This window comes from Gekko japonicus, unplaced genomic scaffold, assembly GCF_001447785.1.
Source record: "Gekko japonicus isolate JY-2015 unplaced genomic scaffold, Gekko_japonicus_V1.1 scaffold2356, whole genome shotgun sequence".
Lineage (NCBI taxonomy): Eukaryota > Metazoa > Chordata > Lepidosauria > Squamata > Gekkonidae > Gekko > Gekko japonicus.
Genome location: NW_015169249.1, coordinates 213051 through 223984, shown reverse-complemented (window position 1 = coordinate 223984; position 10934 = coordinate 213051). Strand labels below are relative to the sequence as shown.

The following is a 10934-nucleotide window of genomic DNA, read 5'->3' as shown; positions in this document are numbered from 1 at the left end:
AGATGGCAGAGATTAATTCCCCTGGAGAAAATGGTTGACTCTGTAGCAGTCAGGGCTTCAGAGCATGGAAAATGGTGGACTCTGGCAGTCAGGGCTTCAGAGCACGGGAGAGGCTGCAGGTGTGTGTGTGAGGGGAATGGAAAGCTGAAGAGAGAGGGGGAAATAAAGGTAGGTTGATGACTGGCTGGGATAGAGATAGGGTTGCCGACTCCAGGTGGGAAATTCCTGGATATTTGAGGAATGGAACCTGGAGAGGGTGAGGTTTGAGGAGGGCTGGAACCTCAAACAGGTACAATGCCATAGACTCCCCTCTCCCAACCAGCCATTCCCTTCTGGGGAACCACTGTTCCCTATCTCAGGAGAGAAGTGGAAATCACTCAGAATTACAACTGATCTCCAGGAGGGAGGGAGGAGGAGATGCAAAGCTGAAATCAGAGGGGCAGATAATGGCAGGTTGATGCTTGGTTGGGAAGGAGATAGGATTGCCAACTCCAGGTTGGGAAACTCATGGAGATTTGGGGGGTGGAGCCTGGAGAGGGTGAGGTTTGACGAGGGGTGGGATCTCAGACAGGTACAATGCCATAGACTCCACCCTCCAAACCAGCCAGTTCCTCCTGGGTAATGATTGTCGCCAATCTCTAGGTGAGGGCTGGAGATCACTGAAAATTACAACTGCTCTTCAGGTAGCAGAGATCACTTCCTCTGGAGAAAATGGTGGACTCTGTGTCATTATACCCTGCTGAGGTCACCACAGCACATTGACGCTGAGTGCCCAAGGCCTTTGCACTCTCCCAGAGCCTCTTTCTAGAGCTCGTTTCATTTATTTCCACAACGGACCTTATTCCTAGTAATATAGAAAGAGAAACACTGCAGAAACAGAATGGTGGCTAAAAACCCACATTCATGGATACAGCATTCACTCCCAAAGCCTTAAGCAAGCAAATAGGCTTTCTGTCTTTTCCAAAGATCCAGCAGGGAGATTAGTTGTTGAACTTTCTTAGTTTAAACTATAACCCTTATGGCTGCGTGAATAAGCTCTACTCCTAGCTCCAACTGTTCATCTGTCCTTTAGGTCAGGTTCAAAGCTGGGCCCTTTGCCAGACTATCTAAACAAGAAGATGGTGCAGGGAGGAATTCTGGAGAAAACTCAGACAGGGAGAGTCATATCCTTCGAATATACAAGGAGAGTCATTTCTTCCAAATATACAGGACCTTGGCTGTGAAGGGCTTTCCAGGCCAAAACCAGCACTTTTCAAATGGCCCAGGAGTAGTTAGTGCAGTTGCTGTCCCTGTTGGCCCGGTTACAGTATTCTGGTTACCCCGGAGACCTGCATCCTTCAACATTCCTTTATGTGATGCTGTTGTCCTCTTTCAGTTTGCAGAGTTCGATCAAATAATGAAATCTGATCCAGATCACCTTGCTGAGTTGATTAAGCGAGTCAATCACTGGCTCATTTGCAGTCGTTGGAAGAAGGTTCAGTGGTGTGCTCTCTCTGTCATTAAATGTATGTATTCAAATGCTCTTCCAGTAGAGAAAACAAGTTTTGAGAGCTGCCTAGTCATAAGGATCTTTACTTGGAATACTAAAACTCTAGTTTGCCCAGTGAAATTGCCCAGTAATAGCTTCAAAGCTACCATTCTGTTTTGATTTTGATTTTTGCTGTCAATTCACAGCTGACCTATGGTGACCCCATAGGGTTTCCAAGGTGAGAGACTAACAGAGTTGGTTTGCCATTGATTGCCAACCCTTCTTAGCTTCCGAGATCTGACGAGATCGGGTTAGCCTGGGCTCTCCATTCCATACAGTGCTTAAGGAATACATGGAACTCACTTCCTTCCACAAAGCAAGGTGATAGTGTCTAGTTTAGATGGCCTTTATTATAAAAAAAAAGGCTTAGACAGGTTTATAGAGCTAGCCTTCCAACAGCTGCTAAACACTGTGGCTAAATGGAACCAACAAATCCTGAGACAGAGTTTCTGTGTCCCAGCAGCTGCTTTTCTATCAAGTGGCCTCTGGGTCTGTTTGCAGGCTCCACAGATACATCTGCTCTAAATTGAATGCTAGATTAGATGGACTGCTATCTTGAATATAGCAAGTGTTTTCTTGTTCAAGTTCTACACAGGATGGTGGGGGCTTACTGTCAGGTAAATCTTTTCAGGTTTGCCACCCCAACTCTCGAAAGAACTGTTGATAACCACTTTGTGTTAATTGCAGATAGGGTTAAGGCAGTGACGTGATCGGTTCATTTAAAGCCCTATGTTGACAGGTTTTCAAACAATTGTTTGCTATATCTTCCCCTGGCTTTTTTTTTAAAAAAAATTCTCTGTCCAGAGAGCTGTGGTATCTTTCCATTTTAGAAGATGCCTGCATTTAATGCTTGTATTTTGCAGTGAAAAACAAAATAAAGTACAGAGCTGGTGCCTGCATTAAAATACAAAAGACGATTCGCATGTGGCTATGCAAGAGAAAGCATAAACCACGGTAAGACAAAACCAGCTGTAACGTGCCAAAGCTCTGTGTTAGTGCTTGCATCCCAGTCTTTAATACCAGTTCTTTAATACCTCCTTCAAGACAATTAAAGTGTTTGTGATACTGCTGTTTCTTTAATGCTGCATAGGAGTAGCTTCTAGAATTTTCCTCTTTATGGTGCTAGTGTTTCTTTACTGCTTTTTCTTTTTAGTGAAAAACACCTGAAATTTGGGCAAAAAAATCACATTTATCTAATACTATCAAACCTAAACTTGGTTTACTGCTTCAGCAGTGTACAATACATAATTTATAACTTAGTGTATAAAAATGTACTACTTGGCAAATTTTGGGATTTAGAAGTATAAATGGCTTAGTTTTCTGCAAGAAAAACTCTGAACAATACTAGGGAGAGGTCTTCAAAAATGTGCTGCCTTAGCACATTTTGGGTTTTGCTATCAGAGAGTTAGAAACAGAAAGAGCAAATTTTGTCATAAAGAGAAGCCAGAATATTCTTTGGACAAGAACAATCTTATTACGACTATCAGCATATTGGTATAGTGAGTTCAGCTTTAACATTGAAAACGTTATATGCATCACAGTCACATTTAAATACTAAAGGTATCTTAGAAAATGAAGTGACTATATCTGCATAAACAGGAGTTTTTATTAAATGCTGTAGATTAGATCAGCTAACGAAAACTCTTCACAATTCTCAGTCTGAATAAAATCTTAAATTTTCCAGTTGTTTCCCAAGCCATCCTGTCTCTCCTGTGGAACTCAGGGTACACCCACAGACCTGTGTGCAGGGCCAAGCACTGCTAAGCAAAGTGTGATTTCTCCCCCCCCCCGGCTACTCTTCCTCACTTGTGGTAGCTTCCAAACCACCTCAACCTCATTTCTTGTCTCACTGTTCTTTTCTATTAACAGTTGCTTTCTGAATTGTGCTGCTGCAGAAACTAAAAAGCATCACAGGGTGTTTAAGGGCCGTTGGGTTGCATGGGTGCCTGCAGGCCTCCATTCCCCTCCTCCTCCTCCTCCTTCTTCTCTGTTTACCCTTCCTGTTTTTCTTCTGTGGGTGCAGTGGCTTTGGGGGACAGTGCAGAATTTCAGTCTACACATGCAGACTCCTGCTTGAATGTTTCTTTTTCAGTATCGATGGCCTAATAAAGGTTCGCACGCTGAAGCAGAGGCTTGATAGATTCAACGAAGTGGTAAGCGCTCTGAAAGAGGGGAAGGCAGAGGTGAATCAGCAGATCAAGGATCTTGAAAGGTCTATTGATGCCTTGATGTCCAAGATTAAGGTGAGACACACTCACAGTAGGAAACAGATGTCATTTAACGCTTTACAGAAGGAGCATGTTGCTGCTGGCAAATGTCATCCTGAGAGCTTTAAAATCAAATCATTGTGCTGTTAAGATGCAGTTAAACATGCAAAAGCAATCAGAATTCTGCACTCAGGATATCAAACTTTTTCACCAGGAAAAGCTAGATGAGCTGGAGGCAAGTTGGGCAAATGTGAATGTTTAATATATTTAAAAATGTGTATGCCATGTCTCTAGAGACCTCCTTTCTCTTACATAGTGTGTATTTTCTTCTGTCATAAGTCTGCACTTTTTTTTGCTAATTCATTCTAGTTTTCTAGGCATGGGAGGGAAGGGACATGGAAGCTTCCACCCCACACTTAAGCCCCACTGAAAACCTTATACAGAAACTGTGAACTTCTGAGTTTTCTGCAGAAATTACCCACATGCTTTCAAGCACACCTTTGCACCCTGAAATGCTAGAAATGTGGGGTTGTTGTTTTCCCCCCAGCTCTTTGCCCATGGTGGCACATTCCTTGCTTTCTCCACATTTCCACAGGAACACACATGCAATTGCAGTTACAGATGCCAGCCTTTGAATCAGAAACATCCTTCTGTAGGAATAAGTTGTATTGCTCTGAATGAAAGAGCTTTCTTTCCCATTACAGTATGCTTTTGCAAATGGGAGTATAAGTTCATAGCATATTATTGTATAATGGGAAGTTCTGTTAACATTTAGGGTTGACAAGTTAAATATGTTTGACCAGCTTTTAAAGAATGTGGAGAGGGTCACCCCCCTGCTGATGAAGGTAGTAGTTTTGCACCTCCTACTACAGTAGTTTTTCAACTGTGTTTAATCCTTCTTTTGATGCATGAGAGTGCTAATTGATTTTTCAAGCTGTGGTGTTCGTGCTTGTAATGACCCATCTCTTATCTGCGATACAGAACAGAAAATAGCCTAGAGAGCATTATAAAGGGGGGGGGGGTTCGTGCTTGTAATGACCCCCTCCATCCAAAACATAGTTCTGGTTGTGCTTTATATATGATACTGTGTCCTTCATGCCCTATTAAAATTGAGCTTGAAGACTTTTACCTAAATTGAAAGTATTTTTTGACCTTTTATCCTTACACTTCCCACCTTTTAGTTGCCTTCTCCACATCAGACTTTATAGTAACTTTGCTTGTTAGGCACTCAGGTGCCACTTACTTGCTGATAAGGCTGTATAAATGATCGACATTTATTATTCTTATACAAATAGTGTTGTATTGCAATGGTTTATTTCGCAGGCCACGGTAATGCCTAGAGAACAGATACAGAAGGAGTATGACGCTCTAGTCAAAAGCTCTGAACAGCTTCTGAGTGCATTACAAAAAAAGAAACAGCAGGAAGAGGAGGCTGAAAGGCTTCGGCGCATCCAGGAGGAAATGGAAAGAGACAGGAAGAGGCGCGAGGAAGAGGAGCAGCGTCGAAAGAAGGAAGAGGAAGAAAGGCGACTGTGAGTGGTGACAGTGTCAGTTCTAGGAGTTTTTGTCAACAGGAATGGAGGCATTGGGATGTTTTGTGGGAGCAAGTGGCTCCTCTTAGAAGAATTGCCCAGGGAACCATGTTTGATGCTAATGGTCCAATCTGCTTAGCTGATAGTATGTATTCTTCATTCATGCCTTTAGCTGCCTTTCACACATCTTACCTCTAGTTTATAATTTAGTTGCAGACAGATTATAGTTTCTTAGCAATCAAACAGCAATATTCCTTAACAGGAAAGATGTAATTTCATCTGGTAGTGACTTTATTTGTTGCTTTGATGGCTGACAGCACGTGGTTGTTCAAGTGCAACAGGCAGCTACTGCTTTTTTCTCACATCCAAACGCAGACCATGTTTCGTGCGTTTACTTAAAAATATACTGTCAGCCTTGGATAACTCTGTTCTCCCTAGATGGACAGCTCCAGGGCCAGAATATGCACTCATCAGGTGCTTTCCTTTAAAAATAGACACGTGTCACCAAGGCTCTCCTCTTACAGCGATGCTGCTCCTGGTTGTTCCTTTAGAATAGTAGCACACATTTAGACAGATGTTTTAAAAAAGGAATACCAGTAGCAAGGCTGTTACTTTATCCACCCTTTGGAACAACTACCTGTATATACCTCTTTCCCCCATATCTGTGAAACTGAACAGGGTATCATGCTATTGTCATTAAGAAGGAATTTTATGTGCATATTATATTAAACTCATTCAGGGTATATTTTGATTGTAGGAAAGGATTCTAAAACATTTGGAAGTCTGTGATAAAAGAAGGGAAAGGAATGTACCTAGAAACACAGTGATGGAAAAACAAACCGCTCACTTCCATACTTTAGATCACTAGGGTGAATTCTTCTTATAGGCTTTTAAGCATTCTGTGTTAAAAGAAAATACAAGATCAGATCTAATGATATGTCGATAGACTAATAGGCACAGAAGCTAGGGGGCTGTGCTGAGGAGGGGAAATAGGGTGAAATCACCCCCCTGCCTCTCACATTAGCAGATCTGCACAGATGGAAGAGCTTCTTTGCCTTTCACTGGGTTCAGACCCACGAGGCTTTTAGTCCATGTGAGTCCCACAGCTGGATGAGTCAGTTTTCTCAGGTCTTAAAGGAATTCTTGGGAGAGAGGAGCAATAGAAAGATCCATGATCCTTGTGCCCATAGATCCCTGGCTCCAACTCAAGCAGTATATCTGATTTATTTTTAAAGCTGTGTGATTTTCAAGGTTTCATTGCAAAAAGCAACGTAGCAAAATACCCTGAAAAAGCCACAGAAACGCACATACCCCTGAACCCTCTTCGCAGTGCCCGCTTCTAGTTGAGATACTTTGGTTTTTGGGATCTAAAACCATTTGGCATCAAAGAAAAATATTGCAAGAGAGAAAGAAAATAAATGCAACAGGTTATACCATTATTGATGCGTGCTGCTTTTCAGCTTGCATGTCAAATCTGTTTTCTAGGAAGTATGAGATAGAAGCAAAAAGAAAACAAGAGGAGGAGGAGAGGAAGAAAAGGGAAGAGGAAGAAAGACGGATCCAGGTAGGCTTTTGTATCTGTTGCACTTTCCTTATCCCCCTGCAGCAGCTAAAAACATCCATCATATGAATATACAAAACTGCCTTGTACTGAGACATATAATGGGGTCTGTTAGGATCACTATTGTCTACTTTGGCTGTAGCTCCCCAGGGTTTCAGGCAGAAATGTTTCACATCACCTACTACCTGGCCTCTTTAGTCAGAGATGCTGGGGACTGAACCTGGGACCTTTTGCCTGCAAAGCGGAGGGTTTACCACTGGGCCACAGCTCCATGAACTGTTGAAAGGCAATGCTGGGGTGGGAGGAACAAGTAGGCAAATGCATCCAAAAAGGCAGAAGAAGCATAGTTAATGGCATCTCAAGTAAACAGGTAACGTTTCCCCCACAAATATTACTGTACTGAGTGATTGAACATTCATTTAAATATACACTGTTGCAATACATGCAGGGGAACAAAATAAAAAGATTGTTTTGAACTTTAGCCCTTAAATGTGCTGCTGTCCTTTAAACTTAATGCTAACATTAAGATAATTTGGTGCACTGAATAGAAAGAGAGATCACAGTGCCAAAAGGAAAAGTGCTTGCTAGAAAGAAAAATGTCAGATTTTTGAGAGCTGAAGCTTAATGAGAGGGCTGCTATTCACAGTTATGACAGAATAATGAAACATGATTTAGATAGAAGTTTTGTTAAAAGGTTCTTTACAAAGTAACACTCATTTGCTAAGCTGTAAGTTACCCTAGTCATAAAATGTATTACTTGATAGGTGGGTTTTGCTGTTTTCTTCTGTAGTCCTGTATTCTTTTTTTTAATTAACAAGCAGTCAAGGATCATTTTTCACTTGCATCCTAACTCTGTCCTTTTAAGGAGTCCTGTACTTGCTTAGCATTTATGGCTTCTGACTTTGAAGTGTTAAAACATCCTTTGTGTCATTTTGTAGACTTGCTAACTTGGGAATTTTTATAGAATTGCACCATTTCCCAGGTCTCTAAAAGAAGTCAAGTACTTGGGGTACCAACCTTCTGGTAGTTCTTTGAACAATATTATTGACAAGATCATACTCTTTTTGTCTAACAGTTGTACTTTGAAAAAAATACTATTTTACCTGCTCTCATAGTTTTTTTATAGTCTCTATCATTTTAACATATTCTGAATATTTCAGGTCATTTATAGTCTCATTTTAACATATTCTGAATATTTCAGGACACATGCACAGAGAACTAGTTGTATCTGTTGTTTTTTCTGCACCAAAGTATTGGTGCTCATGAAGTTTGTTACACAGCAGAATATGAGGAAGTATAATGCAGTAGTGAAGTGGGCGGGTAGACTAGCTGGAAAAATTAGAAACTAAATTATAAATGTGTACTTTATATGCTTCAAGGCCAAGATGTACAGTACTAGGAAACTAAGAGCATAAGCAGTATCTGTTGTTCAAACCTCGTTCATTTGTTCCTTTTCCATTCATTGTAGTGTAACTTGCATAAGAGAGACAAGGTTGAAGATATTGCTTTGCCCTAAGATATGTGGAGGTTTTATTGTTGTGTAGAGTACATTGCTTAACTTTTCAGTAGATTTCTTTTCACTTTGGGATAGTAGCAGAACAGATGTTCTTTTAGTAGGGCTTTCCCTTAGGCTGCATTCAATCAGCTTCCCTGCTGCTACTGGATAATCCAAAGGAGGGGATCTCTGCCGAAAAGTCTCTGTAGCAGAAAGGAAGATTACTTGGTAATATCATAATTGGAATAAGGGTTGACTCTAGTCCAGGACACCCAGTTCCGTCTACCTTTCTACAAAGAGAATGTTGGATTAGGGATTTCAAGTAGATCGTACAGATGATTTACTTTCTTCAAGCATTTATATGCCAGCTATCTTCCTAGACTCAAGATGGCTTACAATATACTAAAACAGCAGCACCATATGAAATTCCCTAAGCATAAAAATACTGCAACAGGTATGCACAAGGCTGTAAACATTTCACCAGAAAACTCAGTAACTAACCTACCAAAAATACGAGGCTGTACTTGGCATACTTACTGCTTTGCCTGCAAAAAAGCTCCGCTTTAGACAGTTCCCTGAAATTCAAACAGGTGGACTTGATCCCCTTAGGCATTCTACAGTACACTGGTATGGGTCCAGTGATGTATGTTTAACTGGCTCACAGGTTCTTGAGACATAGGCAATAGTTTTCACAATTTGGGCAATTACTTCAGTGATGATTCTGCATATTTAACTGATGTAAATTGGCTCTGTCATATAGAAACTGCAATTTTTTTATTGTTCTTCATCCCTAACTGACCAAAGAGGGCTTCTCAGAAGAGCGTGTCTTTGATATAAAAAAACACACAGTCTTCTAGTTTTGTGAAGTGGACAAAAAACCCACTGGAAGCCCAAGTACTGCAAGCAGTTAGTCTTGATCTCTGCCATGGATTTGGCTCTTTAATTACGAGATCAGCCTGGAATTTGATGACAGTTATTGGCTGGCATTCTTTTGAACACCTGTTCATTTTTCTAGTGTCATAAACACTAGATTTACAACTCAGAGCTACTGTAAGAAAAGAGCTTTCTATTTTAATGTCAGACTTTGCATTTCTGAAGCCATACCAGAACTCTCAAGCCTTTAGTTTCCACATATCTTTACAGACTTATCTTGATCCTTTCTGAGAATGGGCATAGATTTTGGGGCAAATTCTTATGTGCTTCTGAGGTTGTTTTGTGTAAACTGCACAGTGCCTTTATGTAAGGTTTTCTCTAGCCTTTTTAAAGACACAAGAATTGGTGGTCATAAGTGAGACTGCATCGGAAGCCTTTTTTGTCACTGTGTAGGCTGAAGTTGAGGCACAGCTGGCACGAGAACGTGAAGAAGCGAACCAGCAACAAGCAGTGCTGGAGCAAGAACGGAGGGATCATGAACTCGCAATGAGGATTGCACAAAATGAATCAGAACTCATCACAGATGAATCTCAGCTGGATCCAGGATTACGCAGGTACTTTATTTCATGTGTCTGTTTCTTTGATTATTGTAATCCCCAAAATCTCATTCTTTAAAATAGCCATCTAAAGTACAGAATTCTTTCTCCAGGCTATGAACATGTTCCCTTTCATATCTAACAATTAATCTGAACGCCATTAGAACTGGATTTTAGCTTCTATAGTCTGACATTACTGCTGCTGTAGTGAAGCACACCGTTCTGAAAACAGCTCTGGTCCTGACCAGTGTAGACAGATTAGATGTGAGGTATTTGCCTTTAGCCTTTCCCAGGAAGAGCTTGATTTCCCTCCCAACAGCTGGTCCAAAGCTCAGCAGAGCCTGTTTCCAGCTAGCCTTGGCATACATGCATTGGCATGCAACCTTTTCTTAATAACTTTTTGCAATACTAGTGTGACCCTCTGCCTGATCCCAGAGTGCTATATACTTACTGGGGAAAAAGAAGAATGATTTTTAGGTCTTCCTGAAAAGGAATCAGGTGACATTCTTTTCCATCCTAGCTGATTTATAAGTTTGTTTAACTTCAGATCCTGTTTCTTGTATCACCAGGCAACCGTAACACATGAAATGCTGCTAGTTCTTCAGTTCTCCTGATAGTTTTGTATATGTGTGTTTTGTCCAATAATTGACTGCTATACCTGGCATTCAAGGTTTCGATAGAAGGCCCCCCCCCAGTAGTTTTATGTTGGATATGATCTATGAGTAAAGTTGTAAATACATGTAAATCGACGCAAGTGAGAACTAACAGCAGATTAAAATGATCTGTAGAATCTCCTTTTTGAAGAAGAACATTGCCAGTTACAGACTCCTGTGAAAATCCTGCCCAGAGCAACAGCTGCTGCTGTTAAATTCTGATTTGTACAACAAAGACAAGCCCATATTGCAGCATATGTAAACTAGAACCCACTTCTTCAAATTCAGGAAGTGGCTGGTATTGGTATCAATATCAATAAAAATAAACATTGAAGTCAAAAAGTCCATGAAATGCAAGAGGCATGTTCTGAATGTCAGTTTACAGCAGCACCATAACTCTTAGCAAGTCCACCAACTGCATGCATCCGGCAAAGTGGGCTCTAGTCCATGAAAACTTAGTTCACAATAATTCTGCTAGTCTTTAAGGAG

General features: G+C 40.9%; 1 protein-coding gene across 1 annotated transcript in view; it reads left to right on the top strand.

The window, feature by feature from the left end:
* Positions 1-10934, top strand: part of MYO6 (myosin VI) — a gene marked incomplete at its 5' end in the record, with an annotated part of 88489 nt that overhangs the window by 58337 nt on the left and 19218 nt on the right. Inside the window, 6 exons of the mRNA XM_015416487.1 lie at positions 1376-1505; positions 2392-2482; positions 3621-3771; positions 5059-5267; positions 6753-6831; positions 9650-9810. Of these exons, the coding sequence (XP_015271973.1) occupies positions 1376-1505; positions 2392-2482; positions 3621-3771; positions 5059-5267; positions 6753-6831; positions 9650-9810 (821 nt within the window). The remainder of the gene's footprint in view (positions 1-1375; positions 1506-2391; positions 2483-3620; positions 3772-5058; positions 5268-6752; positions 6832-9649; positions 9811-10934) is intronic.